Raw genomic sequence first — 22,248 nt, 5'->3', positions numbered from 1 at the left:
TGGGATAAACATAAGACAAAAATAAAAATAGAACTAATAGAAGAAAATAGCATAATAATACAAAAACCCTTAAAATATAACTTTGATGATTTAGCAGAATTTAAAATGCATATAAAAGAATTATTAGATAACAAGTATATACAAGAAAGTAATAGCAAACACACAAGTCCAGCATTTATAGTAAATAAACATAATGAACAAAAAAGAGGAAAAAGTAGGATGGTTATAGATTACCGAAATTTAAATGCAAAAACTAAAACATATAATTATCCAATACCTAACAAGATATTAAAAATAAGATAAATCCAAGGATATAATTACTTTAATAAATTCGACTGTAAATCAGGATTTTACCATCTAAAATTAGAAGATGAATCTAAAAAACTAACAGCATTTACAGTACCACAAGGATTTTATGAATGAAATGTTTTACCATTTGGATATAAGAATGCACCAGGAAGGTACCAACATTTTATGGATAATTATTTTAACCAACTAGAAAATTGCATAGTATATATAGATGATATATTACTATATTCAAGAACACAAGATGAACATATAAAATTATTAGAAAAATTTATACATATTATAGAAAACTCAGGTATAAGCTTAAGTAAAACCAAAGCAGAAATTATGAAAAATCAGATAGAATTTCTAGGAATACAAATAGATAAAAATGGAATAAAAATGCAAACATATATAGTACAAAAAATAATCAATCTTGATGAAAACATAGATACAAAAAAGAAATTACAATCATTTTTAGGATTAGTAAACCAAGTAAGAGAATATATACCAAAATTAGCAGAAAACCTAAAACTTCTACAGAAAAAACTAAAAAAGGATGTAGAATATGGGTTCGATGAAAAAGATAAGGAACAAATAAGGAAAATTAAGATATTGTGTAAAAAACTACCAAAGTTATACTTCCCAGATGAAAATAAGAAATTTACTTATATTGTAGAAACAGATTCGAGTAATCATAGTTATGGAGGAGTTCTTAAATATAAATATGATAAAGAAAAAATAGAACACCATTGCAGATATTATTCAGGATCTTATACAGAACCACAAGAAAAGTGGAAAATAAATAGAAAAGAACTATTTGCATTATATAAATGTTTATTAGCATTTGAACCATATATAGTTTACAACAGATTTATTGTAAGAACAGATAATACCCAAGTAAAATGGTGGATAACCAGAAAAGTACAAGATTCAGTTACAACAAAAGAAATACGCAGACTGGTATTAAATATATTAAACTTTACATTTACAATTGAAATTATCACTACTAACAAGAATGTTGTTGCAGATTACTTATCAAGACAAAGCTACCCAAACTGAACCAGATAATACAATGGAAAATCTACTCTTAGCCATGACTACACTTTGTAAGAAAGTGAAAAGTATGGACGAAGAGATACAGCTAATAAAGAAAACAGCTAGTAGTCAGCAACATGACTCAAAAAATGCGGAGATAAGACGATCGGAAGTCTCTAAAATTCCAGAACTAGAAGGTGACGTTGAGAAACACCTAAAAACTCATAACAGTTTGTTAAATGCAGTTGCAGGGAGCAGCACAGCTAGCAGTTCATCTGCAAAGAACAAGGAAGAAATTAAACCTAGATACACAAATACAAATATGAATAATTTATTTTCAAAACCATTCATACAGAAAAATATCCAAAATACCCAGAACGAAATATTTCTACCACCACAGATAAACACCTACAAAGAAAGTTTGAACCAAACCAAAAAGACATACAACCATATAACCCGTACATACATAGACAACATATATAAAATACAAAACTTTCTAAACAAAAACCCAAGGTCCCAAACTACCCAGAGTCCAAATGAAGATTATATTACCCATTATCTAACAGGATACAATAAACTAATAGCACTACCAAATACAAATGCAAAACTAGTAGCCACTTGCTACAATTACGGATTACTAGATACCGTATATACACAAACAGGACAGGAGATAGCCACCATACCAGAGTTACACAGAGTATTTATGCAGTACAAAAGAATAACTAAAGGAACATTATTCTATATACGATTTTATTCAGCTACAGCAGAGATATTATATGAAGAGATAAAGCCTATCATACAAGTTATCAAGATCGGACTTACAAGGGAAATGCTCGTACCAGAAAAAATAGAAGAACAAGAAGAGATAGAAAAAATAAATATTCCAGACTTTTATGCAAATAAAAGAATTATTGGAATATCTACTATACTAAATGAACTAGCAAACAACTACCTAAATCAGAATGCTATTTGGAGTTATTATTCAAGAGAACAAACAATGATATATTCAAATTGCAGAGAAATACGAAAAGCAGATATGGAAGAACTAAGACAGTGGGTCTTAAGTTTTTTAAAGCCAGAACAACCTACAACCACAAGAGCTATAAGGACGAATTTCATTTCTCCAGAATTATTAACAAGATATTGCAAGCTAATCAGTCATAAATATCCAGACCACATATGCTCAAAATGCAAAGGAGAAGATAATATTGTTCCAGACGTACAACTGGAATAAACAAAGAAGAAGATTGCTGAAGAAGAAGACGACAAACTAGGCGACAAAAAGCTATGGCAGACAAGATAAAGTGAAAGAATTACTAGATTCCTTTCTTTTCTTTTCTTTAATGTAAAAGTCGTAAAGTAAATAGTCTTTTACTTTACAAATAGTAAGAGTCAGTCTCATGAACAGTAAAGGTCGTTCATGAATAGTAAGAGTCAAGAGTCAGTCTCATGAACAGTAAAGGTCGTTCATGAATAGTAAGAGTCAAGAGTCAGTTTCATGAACAGTAAAGGTCGTTCATGAATAGTCACTTTTGTAATATTTAAATAAGCCTTTCAATGATCAATGGAGAACAGGCTGCAACTTAGCAAAAAAATCTCTCTCTTCTCTCCTCTCTCTAATATACTCAAAGATAAAAATACAGGAAAGCTAAGAATCAAGAAGCTATGGATAAACAAGAAAATATGAAAGCTATGGATCAACAGGAAGTTACCGAGAATCTACAAAAACAGGTATGTCATATTATAACTATGAGTAGCTAAACTAGTATATTCCTGATAATCTCTTACATGTAGATTATAATCATACATCATATAATAGTACTGTTATAGAAATCATCTTGAGAAAATTTGCCATGAAAATATGCTAAGAGTAGGTAAGCCCAGACTATGCATCCTAAGGTTGAAACCGGTAGGCAGAGAAGCCGTTTAGGGGAGTAAACAAAGTTGAAGCGCTGTTAGGGTAACTGATTGAAGCAAAAAATCATGGTAGTGACCAGAAAAGATGATTAAAATAACTTATTATAATATGATGAATAATTATAATAGACATAGAGATTAAAGGGAATATGTTTAGCAAATCATATGATAAAATGAACACTTATTTAATAGATGATGATCTTAATTATAAAATACTTATACTGTATATACTAAGAAATATCAATAATGATGTAAGGAGAATAATCTACGAGAAATTACTTAAAATTGAAATAACAGAACTAATGAACCAAAATTGGACAGAATTAATTATACCAGAAACAGATTTATATGAATTAGACCTATATTTTGATAACACATGATGAATCATATATATCTACAATATTGGCAACAAATTACATATAATATAGATTTACTAACAAACCTAGTAAAAGATAATATAGAAGAATATTAAAGAACCCAAGATATAGAATATATAGAATATGTATTAGAATGTATATCAGAAATAATTAGAATAATTCCATTACAAAAAGAATTTTATGAAAAAACCTATAACATTTGACTAAATAATAAATGAAATCAAGTAAAAATGAAGGGACCGTAAAAATGGTATAACACATTTGAATTGCCTAAGAATACACTATTTTGAATAAATTTGCAATAAAAAATCTGCCGATATTTAACTCATTTTTATTATAAACATTTTAAGGCATTTTAATAAAAAAAATATATCTATCAACACATTTTTCCATATACATTAATTACTTATTGGAGTATCACTTTTATCCAAATACATGATAAAAGTGCTCTTCACCCTTCATATTTATGAGCTATTCTCAATCTCCTTAACCCAAAGGACTCTAATAATGTGTTGGTACGCTTGTGTATAAGATATCTAATACTCTCCTTGTTCCAAGTTATATTTGGTAAGTTGGTTCCAAAAAGGATACTTTTTTAATTTGAAAAAAAAAAACTTACAATTTTTATTTTTATTTTAATAAAAAACTTTTATAGCCATATAATTATTTATGACTTAATTTAGACCACAATTCAAAAGTCTTCTTTTATTTATAAAAAACGAGAAGGCAAGAGAGAAATGAGAAAGCTTAAAAAGAGAAAACAAAGGTTGCTAGTGCTAGTTGCTAGTCTACAACCTCACTCAACCTAACCCCTTTTTCTGTAAATAAATTTTTTTATTACCAAGTAGATTTATATAAATCTGAAAAACAAAGTCTCCTACAATAAAACCTGAATTTTTCTAACTAATGATTTTCCTACAATATGAAAGTTAATGGTTTTCCTATTATGTTTAATTGTTCGAATTATCAAGATATAAAGAAGACAATTGCTATTCATATACTCCTGAACCACTACTAAATGAGACATTAAGCGATAATGGGAGGATTCACTTACAAAGTCGACACCAATGGTGCTAATGGAACTCTAAAGATTTGAATCATTCCTGAAACCAGAGAAATACAAATAAAAAAAATACAACATCTTTTCTTCTAAAAAGATTGTTAAACTTTACAATGTAACTACATGCCAATCTAAAAAGCAAATGAACTATGTAAATGAAAAGAAAAAGAAATCACGTTGATGACAAATTCAATCAGCAAATCAAAGCTTAATGAAACAGGAGAAATTACTGTATCCTACATAGTTGAACATCGGCCATCCGCAAAAATAGTCACCAACAAAGGTGAATTTATAGGATCGGAAGAAGAACAGTTAGAGGAGATGAAAAGGTTTGTAACTGAAATGTAATTTATAATGTTTAATCAAGAGATATGTCTTTTCAGTTTTTTAATATAGCACATAAAGTTTTGCAACTGATATAAAATAATAAGGTTTGTAACCGATATGAAAGGATAATGTTTAATGAAGAGTCAGGTATTTCGGGTATTTTGATATATAACATATAAATGGAACAAAAATTCAAAAAATTGAGAAATTAGATAAATATATTTCCTAGTCCATAAGAGGTACCACTTCAGCAACTTTTTGCTCTCTTATATATATATATATATATATATATATATATATATATATATATATAAACTACTTTGCCACATAAGTATATCAAAAGCTATTATTCTAGAAAAGTATATTCTTCCGCTAAAACCTGAAAAAATTCATTTGAACAGGACAAACAAAAGCCTAATTTAGACGTGTTTACCTTTAAAAATGGATAACAATTGAATTTATACGCGGTTTTAAGTATATGTGAACTAATTCAATACAAGTGATTAATAATATTAGATGAACAGGTTAAAGATAGAATAAATGGCCAAACCAGTAGTAGTATTGAGTCTAGGCTCAGTTGTGAGTCTAACAATTAGCCTGCCTTCGGTTCGGAACCAAACACTTATGAAGAACTATGAATAAAATTAAGAACTTTGAATAACCTTTAGAAGCAGAGAAAACAAATGTATATTGCCTTGATATGCGTGTTATATTGCGTCTATTCAATAATCAGCTTCCCCTTTATATAGTATGGGAGTTTAACCCTAAGTAAAATTCTAAGAAAGGTAAAAATCTTCATTTTATCTAATCACTGATATGTTGCCGATACGTGCTGAGATTCACGCCGTGATATCCGGTTGGACACTGATATCACGACCCTTCGTTCACCATGCACGGTCGTTTGGTAATATTTTCTGAGGTCTTGGAACTCGAACGGATCCGGAGGGCGTGGTCTCGATGGCTCCGATGGCAGGTGTTTTGTTCGGACCTTGATACGAAAGGTTCCTGACTTCGATTCTGATTCCTTGTAGTTACATCTTTACTTCGTTTGCCTCACCGGGAAATCAGGGTGCTCATTAGCCTTGATTTTACCCGTATACAAATAGTCCCCTCGTTTCTTAGAGAGTAGGTTTTTCGAAACGATGAGAAACGATAGATGTTCTCCGGTTCCTTTCTCCGTACGTTACGACGAAGAAGTCGAAATGTCCCATCAGTCACGTCGTTCTAACTTTCGAACACGTGTCAATCATGCGAAGCGTCGCCTACTTCCCCGATAAAAGCTTCTACCCCCTGTTTTTTCTCCACTTTCCAATCAAGCTTCTACCTTCGAATTCTCTAGCTATCACCAACTTCCTCCAAACCTTCATATCTGAATCTTTGATCTTCAAATCCTCATAGTTGTTCTTAGGTTTTTACCCAGATTTTCTTTGAATCTTCTTACTCTATTCTTCAGCCTTCAAACTTGTTCCTTCAAAGTTCTATATTTTTCCTTTAAATCTTCAAACTTACTCAGATAGTAATGGCAAAAACTTCCAAGTCAGTCCCTCAGTAAGCTGCCTCTTCTTCACTGGCCGCTGGTACTGAGGCGGTCGCTCCCGAAATAGTTATTCTCGAGACGGCTGCTCCCGAAGTGGCTGCCACCGAACCAACTCCCGAGCCCCCTTAAATATGTTTATTCTCGGGGGCTGTTCAATTGTGGACGACTTCAAGGTCGAGAAACCCTCATCCAAACAGGATCGAGGTGAAGGAGCATTAAGGTATATATGCTCTATCACCGAAGACGTCCTTCCCGCGGTCCGAGAGGACTATAAATGGGAAAGCAAGGACGTAGTAGTGCCCGGGCCCGAGGATGCTATTACTACCCACGTGGAGGGGTATTTAAGTGCTTACACTTACCCCTTCACACTAGGCTCGGTAGACCCAGTTGTTTTAGATTTTTGTAAGAGATATGAGGTGTACCTTGGGCAAATCCACCCGTCTCTATGGAGGATCGTGATCCTCCTCCGTTACTTTGTAAATAACACCGAGTCTCGTCGGTTCACCATCGACCACCTGCTCCGCCTATATAGTCCCCCGAATTTTCCGAAGGGGACTAATCAAGCTTACTCATCGGGCCAGCAAGGCCCTATTTTCGAGTATTGATGAAGACCGAGACCGAGGTTGGCAGGGGCGCTTCGTTCGGGTGAAGACCGAAGATCTGATCCCTCCCGAGTTCATGACATTCCCCGAAAAGTAGAATGCATCTAGTAAGTACATCCCTTCCTTAAATGTTAATTTTTCCTCATTCTCTTTCTCATCATTATTTTCATTAATGTGGTGCTTATGGTTTCCTGAGCCGAGGGTCTATTGAAAATAACCTCTCTATCCTCACAAGGTAGGGGTAAGGTCTGCGTACACACTACCCTCCCCAGACCCCAAGGTGTGGGATAATACTAGGTATGTTGTTGTTGTTGTCTCTTTCTCATCATTCGTGTTTGTAGTTGAGCAGCTGTTGACCGAGTTCCAAATACGGTCCCCCGGCTTAAAGAGTAGATCGAAGGCATCTGCAAACATACGTCATACTGCGAGCCCTCCTGGCGCAAGCTTTCGAAGGGCCGATGGGAGGCCCGTTCTCATGATAAAGTTCTCCTTCAAATAGCTATTACCGTGTCCTTAGCTCACATCATACTATCCTTTCATCTTTTTTTTATAGGTTTGCCAAAACCTACCGAGCTTAGGCCTTTGGAAGGGGACGGGGACGTATCCTTGTCCGTTGATCCCTCCGTTACGGGACAGCCTGGGCTGTCGTAAGGGAAAAGAAGAAAAGGAAAAGAAAATCTTCGGGCTCCGCGGGTACTGAGGTGAAACCAAAGAAGAAGGTGGCTCGCAGGCCCAGGAAGACCACCAGCTCCCGGGTGCCAGACTCCGATTCACTTCTCTGGCTCAGGGATGAGCCGGAAGAAGACAACATTTTTATCGCCCATGCATCGACCCATCCCAGGGAGTAGGAGGCAGCCGAGGGGGAGACTCGTGAGGCCGACCTCCCTTAGACTCGAGAGGTCAATATGGAGACCGGGGGTGGGACCCCCGAGGATGCTAACTCCGCTCCGAAGGAAGCACCCGGTGTAATAGAAATTATGGGGACGCCTTCCTACACCGAGTCCATGCTTTAGGAGGCCCAAGCAGGGAAAGAGAAATCCAATGAAGGATTTCATGGCGTGGACAAACCCCTTCATTCTTTCTTTGATGGCATGGACTCGTCTATTTTTCCGGGCTGGCGACCTGGAAGTCCCGAATAAGGATACATCTTCAGAAGCTGGTGGGCCGATTTCGATCCCAAAACTAATTAATCAGTTTCTCGCTCTGAGTGTGGACCCTGTTCGCAAGAGATCGATTATCCTTATTATCTTGGAGGATGCCCGGGTTCTATCTGCTCCCGTGGGAGTAGCCAGCTACCTCCGATGCCTGGTGACCGAGGAGGACCAGGAAATAATAAACAAGATAGATGTGCCATATCTTTTCAATGAGGCGCAATAGGCACTGAACCGGGTAAGGCATCATTACGTCTTTTTGAATTTTACTTTGGTTTGGATATTTTTCACGACTTTCATTATTTTGCAGGCCTCGGTACTTCATCATGAAAGCTTCCTCTGATATCGTGTCGAGGTCAACCAGCTCGAGCTTGAGCTCAAGGAGCAGGCTCAAAAAATGGATACGTACAAGCTCCCCAGCGAGCAACAAGACGGGGTCATTAAGGACCTTCAGGCCGAGCTGGATAGGGCTTATAAGGAAGCATCGATTCTGAGGTGGGAACATACCGACTTGGTCGAAAAGGTAAAGGTCTTTGAAGTTAGAAACGAGAAACTAGTCGTAGTGGCTAACGACAAAACCTCGCAGGTCCAACAGAAGATAGACCAGGTCGACCAACTCCGAAAGGAGATGAACGAGATCCAAGCCATGGTCGATGGGTGGAAGAGCAAGATGGATACACTGGCTTCGGAGAAGGAAACCGCCCAAGCAAAGTTGTCTTTGGTAGAGGTTCAACTTCGGGTGGCAAAGGAGAAAGCTGACAAGCGGGCTTAGTTGAATGAAGATCTCTGAGCACAGCTGAGCTCGGCTGTCGCAGAATGGGACGCCCTCGGTAAAGAGCTCGAAGCAACGAGGTTGAAGCTGGAGACAACCTTTGTCGATGCCAAGGAGATGGTGTCCCAATACAATGCCGATGTCGAAGCAGCCGAGGCCCGCCTGAAGACCAATGCCGAATATATGAGGCGACTGTCTCGAAGGGAGACCCTCGAAGAAATTCACGCCTGAAGCTTCGACTTGTAGGACAAGATCGGGGAAGCAATAAAGCTTGAGGCCGAGGCGAAAAAATTTTCCGAGCCCAAAGGTGCAGAGGGCTCTGAGGGTTCCGAATGATCCGAAGTCTCCAACGGTTCTGGCGACGAATCGGGTACCAGCGAAGATCAGGCATAAATGCCTTAAAACTTTTTTAGTTTTTGTATTGTGTATATTTTTTGTTTATTTTGAGGTCATTTTTGTTGGGCCTTTGTAAATACATTCCGAAATATTTAAAATTTCCTTTTTTTGTCAATTTCAAGTCTCTACTTTTTTTTAGTATCTTTTCATAATTTCTACTGTTGCAAATATTTCTAATGCCTTAGCATAGAATCAAATGTAGTAATAAGTCATTTATTTTTCGGAGGTCCGAACAGACCTCGACTTCGATGCAACTTTATTTGCTCTAGGCTTTGAAAACTCAGAATGACCGAAACTTTTCCCAAGATGCTTAAGTGATTTTAGACGATGCTTTTGCCGAGGGTAACCTTTTAGCGGGTTTTGAATTTTTATTAAGGCCTAATGTTCTGATTACGAGCTTCGGGCATCTCCGAGTCAATTTTTAGGATGGCCGTAGCCTTTCTATTTAGGCACTACCTAATAAGTTTTATGCTTTCGAGATTTGGTAGCTCGATTTGTCCGAACTTATTTCGTATGACATTTTTCGAGTAGGGGTAGCCCTTAGGCTCGATAGTCCCCGAATAGGGGTATACCTTAGGCTCTATGCTTGAAGAGGCAAAAATGCGTAATAGCAAGGTGAAAACTTTCTTTTATTTCTGTGTGTAAAGTGCATGATCGAAAGCGTGTAAAAACTTGTATTATGGCTAAGGTGGCCTACGCAGGCACTGTTCATTTGACCGTTTGTCCCTTACAATAAGTCATAACCACCGAGCCTAAGCTGTTCAAGTACAAAGTTTCCTTCTTTCCTTGTTAAGGACCTTAACCCAAGGGTGATGGCCCCAAATATTCGAGGTCAATCTTGGGAGGGCTCGAATACTGTTGATGCGCCCATTGACTCCGATTTAAATTCGGTTTTCGAATCTAAGTTAGCACGATTTACTGTTGCCTCGTTAAAAACCTTGCCGAAAAACTCATTTGGGACAAAACTGGTTCAAGAGAAAAAGAGTGCAACGCGTGCTTTCAGAACTAATTGTCACATTCTCCTTTGGCTATTGCCTTCAAGTGTTAACCAAATTCATAATATTATTTAAAAAAAGTAAATGAGATCGTACCTTAGCAGTAGTACCGCTTTAAGTGTGTCACGTTCCAGTGGTTTGGTAGCGGTGCACCATTTCCTACTTCAAGTTTGTACGAGCCCTTGCCGGTAATTCCAACGAATCGATATGGTACTTCCCAATTCGGTCCCAACTTTCCCTCATTCGGGTTTCGGGTATGCTATGTTACCTTTCTTAACACCAAGTCCCCAATCTAAGTGTTGGAGGTTGGCTATTTTATTGTAATATCTTTCTATCCGCTGTTTCTGGGCGACCAACCGGACTAGGGCGGCCTCTCGTCTTTCATCTAATAGTTCCAGGTTCGTACTCATGGCCTCACCATTTGATTCTTCGGTCATATATCGGAACCTAAGGCTCGGCTCTCCCATTTCTATCGGTATTAATGCTTCGTCACCGTAGATCAATGAAAATAGGGTGGCCCCGGTACTAAATTTCGAAGTTGTATGGTACGCCCACAAGACTTCAGGCAGAATTTTCTTCCACTTCCCTTTGGCATCAGTCAACCTCTTTTTCAAGTTTTGGAGTATGGTCTTATTTGTATATTCTGCTTGTCCGTTCCTACTAGGGTGATAGGGTGTGGAGAGTATCTATTTAATCTTGTGGTCTTTGAAAAGCTTGTTTATTTGCTGCCGATGAATTGCTTCCCATTATCACACACGATCTCGGCCGGTATCCCGAACCGCCATATTATGTGGTCCCAAATAAAGTCAATGACTTCTTTTTCCCAAACTTTCTCGAACACTTGAGCTTCGACCCATTTAGAGAAATAATCGATCATAAACAGTATGAATTGAGCCTTACCAGGTGTCCACAGCAGGGGACCGATGATGTCCATTCCCTATTTCATGAACGGCCAAGGGGATAAGACCGAATGGAGTAGCTCTCCGGGTTGATGGATCATCGATGCGAGTCTTTGACAGCCGTCGCATCTTCGTACAAAGTCCTTTGCATCTTTCTCTATGTCAATCCAATTATAGCCAGCCTTGATTATCTTCCGAACCAAAGATTCTGCCTCTGAATGGTTTTTGTAGGTGCCTTCGTGAACTTCTCTCAAGACATATTCGGTATTTCCCATCCCCAAGCATATGGCAAGCGGGCCGTCGAATGTTCTTCTGAACAGAGACCCTTTGGATAGGCTGAACTTGACCGCCTTCGTACGTAGAACTCTCGATTCTTTAGGATCTGAGGGCAACTTCCCTTTCTTCAAATAGTCTATGTATTTGTTTCTCCAATCCCAAGTTAAACTTGTTGAGTTTATTTCGGCATGGCCTTCTTCCACTACCGATTTCATGAGCTATACGATCGTTCCTAAGCTGAATTCATCGTCATCAACCGATGACCCCAAGTTAACCAGAGCATCGGCCTCGCTATTTTAATCTCGGGGTGCGTGATATAGGATCCACTTTTGAATTGATGCAGTGTTACCTGCAATTTATTTAAATACCTTCGCATTTGTTCCTCATTTACTTCGAACGACCCATTGACTTGATTTACCACAAAGAGTGAGTCGCACTTGGCTTCGACCACCTCGGCCCCAAGGCTTTTAGCCAATTAGAGACCTGCAATCATGGCTTCATACTCGGCCTCATTGTTAGTCAATTTCACAGTTCTAATAGACTGCCTAACTACATTACCCGTAGGTGGCTTCAACACGATGCCGAGTCTGGGCCCCTTTGCATTCGGGGCACCATCCGTTAAAAGGGTCCAGATTCCCGAGAAAGTCCCCGAGGTTAACAACAATCCCTTTTCGACTTCGGGTATTAAGCCCGGCGTAAAATCGGCTACGAAGTCTACCAAAATTTGTGATTTGATGGCGGTTCAGGGTCGATATTCGATATCATACCCGCTAATTTCTACGGCTCATTTGGCCAACCGGCCCGAGAGTTCGGGTTTGTGTATTATGTTCCTTAGTGGGTAAGAAGTTACGACACATATGGGGTGGCATTGAAAATACGGCTTTAACTTTCTGGAGGCGCTTAACAAAGCGAGCGCCAATTTTTCCAGGTGAGAATAACTTGTTTTGGCCTCGCCTAGAGTTCTACTAACCTAATAAATAGGAAATTTCGTACCTTCCTCTTTTCGGACTAGGAATGCACTTACAGCTACCTTGGATACCGCCAAGTATAAGTACAGTTGCTCATCCGCCTTCGGAGTATGGAGCAAGGGCAGACTCAAAAGGTACCGTTTGAGTTCTTCCAAAGCTTGTTGACATTTCGGGGTCTAAGAAAAGTTATTCTTCTTCTTCAATAATGAGAAGTATCGATGACTTTTATGGAAAGACCTCGATATGAACCGACCCAAGGTGGCTATGCGCCTGGTTAGCCTCTGAACGACCTTGACATTGTCCACCATGGTGATGTCTTCTTTGATTTTATCGGGATTGATCTCAATCCCTCGGATGGACACCATGAATCCAAGAAATTTCTCGGATCCGACCCTGAATGCGCATTTCTCCGGGTCCAGCTTCATATTGTATCTCTTCAGTATGTTAAAGATTTCCTGCAAATATTTCAAATGGTCCTCTGCTCGCAGGGACTTAACTAACATGTCGCCAATATAAAATTCCATTGATTTTCCTATTTGTTCTTCGAACATCCGGTTTACTAGGCGTTGATAAGTGACATCAGCATTCTTTAGTTTGAACGGCATTATGTTATAACAACAGGTGCCGAATTTAGTGATAAAGTAAGTTTTTTCTTGATCGCACGGGTCCATCCGGATTTGGTTGTACCCGGAATAGGCGTCGAGAAAGCTGAGTATCTCGTGCCCGACCATCGCATTGATCATGCGATCGATGTTAGGAAAAGGAAAAGAGTCCTTAGGGCATGCCTTGTTCAAGACTTTGTAATCTACACACATTCTTAATTTATTTCCCTTTTTATGTACTACCACTATGTTAGCTAACCAATCCGGGTACTTAACTTCCCGAATGGAACCTATTTTAAGGAATTTGGATACCTCATCTTGATGAATGCATGCTTGACTTCAGACTGAGGCCTCCTCTTCTATTTAACCGAGTGGAACTTCAGATCCAAGCTTAGCTTATGAGTGGTTATTTCTGGCGGGATCCCTATCATATCAAGATGGGACCAAGAAAAATAATCTATGTTAGCTATAAGAAATTTAATGAGTTTTTTCCTAAGCTCGGGAGTTAACCCCATTCCCAGGTATACCTTCTAATCGGGCCAGTGTTTTATCAATATGACTTGCTCCAGCTCCTCGACCGTTGATTTTGTGGCATCAGAATCATCAGGGGTAATGGACGACCTAAGGACTCTGTAATCATCATCCTCGCCTGCTTCTTGCTTCTCCGGCTCGGTCAGGGACAGTATCGGTGATTGCTATTTAGTTTCTTCCTTCCTAACCGGCTCCGTGTTCTTTGATGTCGAGAGTGCGGACATCGGGATCACCTCGTCGACCACGAACATTTCTTTTACGGCCGGCTGCTCTCCATAAACTGTCTTAATTCCTCCCGGTGTGGGGAACTTCAGTGTCTGGTGTAGTGTCGAGGGTACTGCCCTTATGTTGTGAATCCATGGTCTTCCGAATAGAGCATTGTATCTCATATCCCTCTCGATCACATAGAATTTTGTTTCCTAAATGGTTCCGACGATGTTCACCAGTAGGATTATCTCCCCTTCAGTAGTTTCACATGCCATGTTGAATCCGTTTAAAACTCGGACTCCTTGTACTGTTTGGTCTTGCAGACCCAACTGCTCTACGACCCTCGATCTGATGATATAATCTCGGGTTCGATTTTCCCTTGTGATGGACACCTTAGTGTGCTTTCGCATTGGTCCCTGGGGGACGTCGACTCCACCAATGATCATGTTGATGATGTGTTGGGGTTCCTCTAGTTTGGTCTGTTTGTTGGAGTCCTTATTCCTGAAGTGATTTTTGGCTCGATCACTCAGAAATTCCCGGAGATGCCCGTTATTGAATAACCAGGCCACTTCTTCTCTTAACTGTCGACAGTCCTCAGTTCTATATCCATGAGTGTTATGATACTTACACATTAAGTTAGGGTCTCTCTGGGTAGGGTCGGACTGCAATGGTCGAGGCCACTTGGTATCTTTGATGCGCCCGATTTTAGATATGATGATGGTAACATCGACATTGAAGTTATATTCCGATAACCTTGGTGCCTCTCTGGCCCCGAGTGGCCTGTCGAAACCATTTTTGCTCATGAATCCTCGGCTATTGTGGCCTCAATCGTTCCTCTTTTTGTTTCTCGCGGGGTTATGCCCAAATTCGTTGCCCTTTTGATCCCCGCTATACGGTTGATACCGGTCTCTGTTCGGTCTTGGTTCATGATCGACGATTCTCTTAGGCCTGTCATTAGTTCCGATGGGATATACTGACCCAGAAAGGGCCCCGAGATGATCGTCCTCAACTCTGATTTTTGACCGGTACCTGTTATGGATATCGACCCAAGTTACAGCCGGGTACTCTATCAAATTTTATTTCAACTGATGTGAAGCTAAGGAGCTTCGGGGGTTGAGTCCTTGAATGAACGCCTGAACGGCCCAATCATCCGCAACCGGGGGCAGATCTATCCATTCCATTTGAAACCTCAATACGAATTCCCTGAGCATTTCGTTATCTCTTTGTTTTACCTTGAAAAGGTCCGATTTTCTGGTCTCGACCTTGATGGCCCCGTCATGCGCTTTCACAAAGGCATCTGCAAGCATAGCAAATGAATCAATAGAATTTGGGGGTAAGTTGTGATACCATATCATTGCTCATTTGGACAGGGTTTCTCCGAATATTTTTAGTAAAACCGACTCGATTTCGTCATCTTCTAGGTCATTTCCCTTAATAGCACACGTGTAGGAGGTCACATGCTCATTTGGGTCTGTAGTTCCATTATACTTCGTAATTTCGGGCATTGCGGAACTTCTTCAGGACTGGCTTTGGTGCCGCACTCGGAGGGAAAGGCTTTTGGACAAATTTCTTGGAATCTAGGCCTTTCAATATCGGGGGCGCTCCTGGGATTTGATTAACTCTGGAGTTATAGGTCTCCATTTTTTTTGTCGTTGGCCTCAATTTTCTTCTCTCCCGATTCCACCCGCTTTGTCAGTTCCTCAAGCATTTTTATTATTTCATTTCAGGGTTGGTCCCGAGCTCAACTTCACCCGACCTTTCTGCGGCGTGCTCACTCCTTCGGGTGCTTTCCCGGGATGGTTCGGGCTCAACTCTGCTAAGGGCGCGACTTTGATTCTGTAGTTGTGCTATCGCCGCATGTTGGGCCTGTAACATTTCGAAGATCACCCGCAGATTGATCTCGTCACCTTCACCTTCGGGCGTACCTAGAGTCGTAGGTCGGGCTCCTCCGCGAACGCTGTTCTCAGGGTCGATCGGCAGGTTAGCGTCGATGGCCACATGCGAGTTGGCGTCAACTCAGTCTGCAATCGGGACTTCGTTGGGATCAGTAGGGGCACCTCGTTGCTAGGCACCATATTGTTGTTTTCGCCGTGATGGCCAGATTCAACGTCAATATTCAAGTGAGCAAACTGAGAGTTTGACATTTTTAGGTTGACCTGAAATTAAAATCTCAAAGAACAAGAGTAAAACAGAGTGTGTTATGGAAATTTATATCAAATTACCACTATTATCCTTAGCCCTACGGTGGGCGCCAAACTGTTTACCCCTAAAAATGGATAACAATTGAATTTATACGCGGTTTTAAGGACATGTGAACTAATTCAATACAAATGATTAATAACGTTAGATGAGCAAGTTAAAGATAGAATAAATGGCCAAACCAGTAGTAGTATCGAGTTTGGGCTCGGTTGTGAGCCTAACAATTAGCCTGCCTTCGGTTCGGAACCAAACACTTATGAAGAACTATGAACAAAATTAAGAACTTTGAATAACCTTTAGAAGCAGAGAAAATAAATGTATATTGCCTTGATATGCGTGTTACAGTGTGTCTATTGAATAATCAGCTTCCCCTTTATATAGTAGGGGAGTTTTACCCTAAGTACAATTCTAAGAATAGTAAGAATCTTCCTTTTCGGTAATCACTGATCTGTTGCCGATATGGGCCGAGACGGTTTTTAAAAGTCATGTGTAAGCTCAAAGGAGAGTTTAATTACTGTAAACCTTGAAATGGTGAAGTGCGAACTTAGGTAAAAACAAAAAATAATAACCGACCACAATAACGCTAGAAGCAGAGATAATTGTGAGACTAAAAATAATTACGAAACAGTTTAAACCGACCACTTTACTCTAGGACTAGATGTTCAGAGGTACGACTTTAAAAACTGTATGGTGTAAGAAAAAATTCTTTTATTAGTACAAAAATATCATATTTTGGGTCAATTCCAAGCGTCATATGATCACTAGTATATAAACAGTCAACCTATATATATTGTTGCATCATCGGACAACATTCATCATACTGTATTATATTCCCACCTGAAAAAATTTACCAATGTTTTTTTAATCAGTATCTGGTGTTAGTAAAAGAATTTTATTTAGACCACCAGTAAGAGAAAACTAAAAGAAAGTACTCAGTATATGAGTAATTTATTAGCAATTGACGAGTCATATGACTTTTTTTTCGCAAATGTCAATTATTCACGCAGAGTAGAAATTTCTTCCTTAAACTGGATTTTTGTATGGAGAAAGAAACTTGCTTTGGATTAACAAGGGGCGGTCGAAAATTCATTTAGTTGGAGGGACTAAGAAAGATAATTTTAATATAAAATTCTGCATAAAATAGTAGTATAATGTTTTATTGAATAAATTAGGAATCACGATTTTTGTATAACTTATGTTGCGTTTGATTAGCCATACAAGAAAACATATTTTTTGTAATTAATGCAACTATTTGTTGGCGTTTGACTATATTAGAGAATACTTATATTAATTTACAGGAGAATCTGAATAGCATTATTTTATGCAAGATAAAATGCAAACTAATTACATGTATCGTCAATACGTAAATAAAAATACTCAGATACAAAATAGTCCATATAGTAATTAAATTTTATATAACGTTTTCTTATTATTATTTAGCCAAATTGTTACACTATTATTTAATATATAATAACTATGTGATCAAAATGACCTGAATTGTCTAAGAATTTGGCCGATTTTAACCATTGCGGCCAGTAAAACCCGCCCTTTTTAATTACTAGTATGTGATAATGTGAATGAAGCTAAAAATCTACTGTTTGTTTTCCAACGGAATACTATGAGAGCCAAGTCTGACCACGTCAACCCTTCTTTTCACCTCCACACGTTTTTTACAGGTGACCGCTCTTTTCTTTTTGGAAATCTGGTGCCCACAATTGGCACAATATCCCATTTAGGGGCTCTATAACTCCGTAATTATGGGACGGTACTAGGGTTGCATGGTGGTGAAGTATGTTAGCATTCAAGCACATTGTACCCTAAACAATCTATTTTAATGCTAGCGTTAATGACTAATTTTGCGGCTTGAATCGGTAACGTATAGGTCACATGAAATTAATTTTACTGTTGCTTCAAGATTTTCCTTCAAAAGGGCAACCCAATGCACGAAGCATTCCGTATTCACGCAAGATTCGGAAAATGTCCACATCCCAAAGGGGGTATATGTAGGCAGTTGTTTTCACAGCTCGAACATGTGAGTTGTAGGTCACACAGAGAGTATAACTATTAATTACAATGACATATTTGTTCATCATAATGTAATTACAACGTAATTTTCAATTTATATTTAGTTCCACAAGCGTATTAATTATTTTATTTTAATTTACAGCTAGTTTTAAGAAAATAAATAAATAAATAAATAATTTTTGTAGATCAACAAATAAATAATTTTTAATGTGTGCAAATATAATAAACATTAGAAATGAAAAAAGAATTTAAAAAGTCATATAATAACTACATTACGTCATTACTATGAATTTTTTTTTATTTCTCCTTGAAATTGAAGAGTGTAATTACTTATTTAATTATACTAAATTTTGTGGTCAAATAAATATTACTTGACCTTACAAATATGTCAAATTGTATAATGAAGTTGGGTCACAAATCTAATTATGAAGTGGCCTTCCGGACCAGCCCTTAGGTTATGAGAATCATATATATGTTTATACTAAAAAGCTAATGCGCCTACCTCTTACCGCCTCCTCGTGGGATATAAAAATCTACTTTACTTATTTTAAAATACTAGTACTAGTACTAATACACAATTGTAACAACTGGTCAACTAGTTTGATTTGTTTGAAGAAAAGGAAGGAAAAAAATTCTCGAGGAGAAACCTTTTTGGCAGTCAATGAAGAACTCAAAATACCAAACAATCCCACACGCTTAATAATTAGTGTGCAAATATAATTAAATAAATGAATAAAATATGGACGACCCTTCAACTATACTTGCATAAAATTCACGTTCTTTTTACAGATTATCTGAATAGGAAAGGCGTAAGAAATATAGGCCTGCTCAACTATATATATATAATAATTAAGAAAGAAGAAGGTCCCAAACACAACCAGTTGGACCATGAAAAGATAAGGAAAAACAAGACAATCAACAAGCAACACAAGTTGAGGTTTTTGTAGCTCTAGTTGAAGCTTAGATTTCCCCTTGAGTTATCTTCACATATCTAATTCTCTCTCCACCCTACCTATAGCCTAAAAACCAACCAATACAAAAAACAAATAATTTATAACAAAGTACAAACACACATTTTTGAGATTTGTCCTAAACACCCTTTTTATATTTTCTCGTATTAGCATTATTTTTCCCAGATTCAGAGTTCAAGAAAATCTCTCTCCTCTTTATCCTTCAATGGCAAGTTGGGTTTTATCAGAATGTGGTCTTAGACCACTCCCAAGAATCTACCCAAAGCCTAGAACAGGGACAACCACTTCTGCCTCTCACATAAAGTTGAGAATTTCACGTACAGATCTGAGTGGTTCTTCAATTTCTTTGTCCAATATTAATAAAGAGAGGAATTGGGCATTGAGGGTAAGTGCACCACTTAGGATCCAAACTGTCGGAGAAGAGGGAAGTGAGAGAACAACAGATAATAATAATGGTGGTGAGTTTTTTGACCCAGGGACGCCCCCACCATTTAAGTTGTCTGATATTAGGGCAGCTATTCCTAAGCATTGTTGGGTCAAGAATCCATGGAAATCTATGAGTTATGTTGTGAGGGATGTTGCTATTGTATTTGGATTGGCAGCTGCGGCTGCTTATTTCAACAATTGGGTTGTTTGGCCTTTGTACTGGTTTGCTCAGAGTACGATGTTTTGGGCTCTCTTTGTTCTTGGTCATGATTGGTAATGCATCTTCTTGATATTTCATCAAAGTTTTGATTTTTATTGTTATTTGGAGCTTAATTTGGTGACCCCATTTTGGTTTTCTTTGTGAATTGTGTATGCAGTGGACATGGAAGTTTTTCAAATAACCACAAGTTGAATAGTGTTGTTGGACATATACTTCATTCTTCAATTCTTGTTCCTTACCATGGATGGTTTGTCTCTTTTCTTGAAAATTATTGAGATTTTTAAGAAGATTATTGTCTAATGTATGGTGTATTTTGTGGTGGATTGTTTTCAGGAGAATAAGCCATAGGACACATCACCAGAACCATGGACATGTTGAGAATGATGAGTCATGGCATCCTGTAAGTTTCAGCATTTTCTAAACACTATTTTATTTGCTTGTTTCATCCTCTGATTCTTTGCTTTCTCAGATACCCGAGAAGATTTACAATAGTTTGGATCTTGCCACAAAGAAATTAAGGTTCACTCTACCCTTTCCCTTGTTGGCATACCCTTTCTATCTGGTGAGTACTTCATAGTATCTTTTATATCCATAATAATTTTGAGTTATTAAGTTTGAATTGGCAAGAAAATTTTGACAGTTTCTTGAATTGGTAATTACAGTGGAGTAGAAGCCCTGGAAAGAAAGGGTCTCACTTTGATCCAAACAGTGATTTGTTTGTTCCAAGTGAGAAGAAAGATGTGATGACTTCAACTTTGTGTTGGACAGCAATGGCTGCATTGCTAGTGGGATTGTCCTTTGTAATGGGTCCTTTCCAAGTGCTTAAGCTCTATGGCATCCCCTATTGGGTTAGTCCATTTTTCAACCTTCCTTTGTTGACACTCATTTTTTCCCCCTTTTTGCCTAACTTTTTGTTTGTTCTTATTGGAGACTTATTATTTGGAATTCAATATTTTGAATGTAGGGCTTTGTCATGTGGCTTGACTTAGTTACCTACTTGCATCACCATGGTCATGATGATAAACTTCCTTGGTACAGAGGAGAGGTATATAAGTTTAATTAGAGTTAAAAATATTATATCTATGTTAATAACATATGTTCTGTCTTTTGAGATTCTTGATGCATAACTTGTCTAATCATGTCTTTTGAGAAATATTAGCTTCTTTATTATTTTATAAAGAAGCCGACTCCTACTTGGTTGGCATTGAGGCGTAGTAATTGTTGTTTTATTAACAAAAAGTTGGGAGTTGACAATTAAGATGTTTCAAACAGGAATGGAGTTATCTTAGAGGAGGGCTTACAACGCTTGATCGCGATTATGGATGGATTAACAACATCCACCATGACATAGGAACACATGTGATACATCATCTCTTCCCTCAAATCCCACACTATCATTTAGTGGAAGCAGTAAGTATCACAATATATATATTAAAATGAGTTTTAACTTATATACATCGACAATATAAAGAAAGTAATGGTATTAACATGTATTGATTACTTTTTGAATTTTCAGACTGAAGCAGCTAAGCCAGTGCTAGGGAAGTATTATAAGGAGCCAAAGAAGTCAGGGCCTCTACCATTTTACTTGTTGGGAGTTCTCATAAAGAGTATGAAGCAGGATCACTATGTGAGTGACACTGGTGATATAGTATATTACCAAACTGATCCCCAACTCTCTGGGTCTCAGAAATAGAATCCTATAGTACAATTTAAAAGAAGGTGATTCTTTTTCACTAACACTATGGCCATTGGAAGACCTATTCAAGTTTGTAAACCACAACTATAGTAGCTCCCATTAAAGAATGGAGAAGGCATATAAAGTCTGTAGAAGAGCACAGTTTCAATTGTTGCCATATTGTAATAATTGAGTGGAGATAGAAATTGTCTTCAGGAACCTTATAAGCCTTTTGTGGGGTTGGCCAAGAAAGTATGTTATTTGTGTTCTTGATTATGAAATGATTATAGAAAGATACTCTGTCCCACCATTCTTTTGCTGTACGTGGATCCATTAACATCACATTTGAAGGTTAACAGATATTTTTGCCCCAAGAAAGTGAAAGAGAAAAACGAAATTGATTTATAGTCTCTTTCGCCAAGTTTGCAAAAGCGTTTTTTTTTTTTTTTTTGGGGTCAAAAGTGTTTTTTTTTCCTAAAATTAAGGTGTTTAGCCATGCTTTTGAAAGAAAAAAAAGTGCTTTTGAGGAGAAACAGGAGCAGAAAAAAGTAGTTTCTTTTGAAAAGTACTTTTGAGAAAAATACACTTAGAAGCAATTTTTTAAAGCTTGGTCAAACACTAACTGCTGCTCAGAAGTGTTTTTCAAATTAATTTGCCAAACACAAATTGTTTCTCGCCAAAAGTATTTTTAAGAAAAACACTTTTGGAGAAAAGCGCTTCTCAAAATAAGCTGATTTTTGCAGCTCCAAACGGGCTATTAGACTAGCCAAAAGAAAATGAAGGGTGATT

At 37.9% G+C, this 22,248-nt stretch overlaps 2 protein-coding genes across 2 annotated transcripts; both read left to right on the top strand.

The window, feature by feature from the left end:
* The first annotated feature begins 1,303 nt into the window (after positions 1-1,303).
* Positions 1,304-2,557, top strand: LOC138908753 (uncharacterized). The gene has a single exon (XM_070199406.1). The coding sequence runs from the start codon at positions 1,304-1,306 to the stop codon at positions 2,555-2,557; it is 1,254 nt and encodes a 417-aa protein (XP_070055507.1).
* A 16,641-nt stretch (positions 2,558-19,198) lies between these two features.
* LOC104090878 (omega-3 fatty acid desaturase, chloroplastic) lies at positions 19,199-21,769 on the top strand. Its single transcript, XM_009596074.4, has 8 exons — positions 19,199-19,834; positions 19,939-20,028; positions 20,115-20,181; positions 20,251-20,343; positions 20,444-20,629; positions 20,746-20,826; positions 21,054-21,191; positions 21,298-21,769. Exons 1-8 carry the CDS (start codon positions 19,341-19,343, stop codon positions 21,475-21,477), a joined length of 1,329 nt encoding a protein of 442 aa, XP_009594369.1. The 5' UTR covers positions 19,199-19,340; the 3' UTR covers positions 21,478-21,769.
* Positions 21,770-22,248: the final 479 nt, after the last annotated feature.

Source organism: Nicotiana tomentosiformis, chromosome 3, assembly GCF_000390325.3.
Source record: "Nicotiana tomentosiformis chromosome 3, ASM39032v3, whole genome shotgun sequence".
NCBI lineage: Eukaryota > Viridiplantae > Streptophyta > Magnoliopsida > Solanales > Solanaceae > Nicotiana > Nicotiana tomentosiformis.
This window is presented reverse-complemented; position numbering and strand designations above follow the sequence as displayed.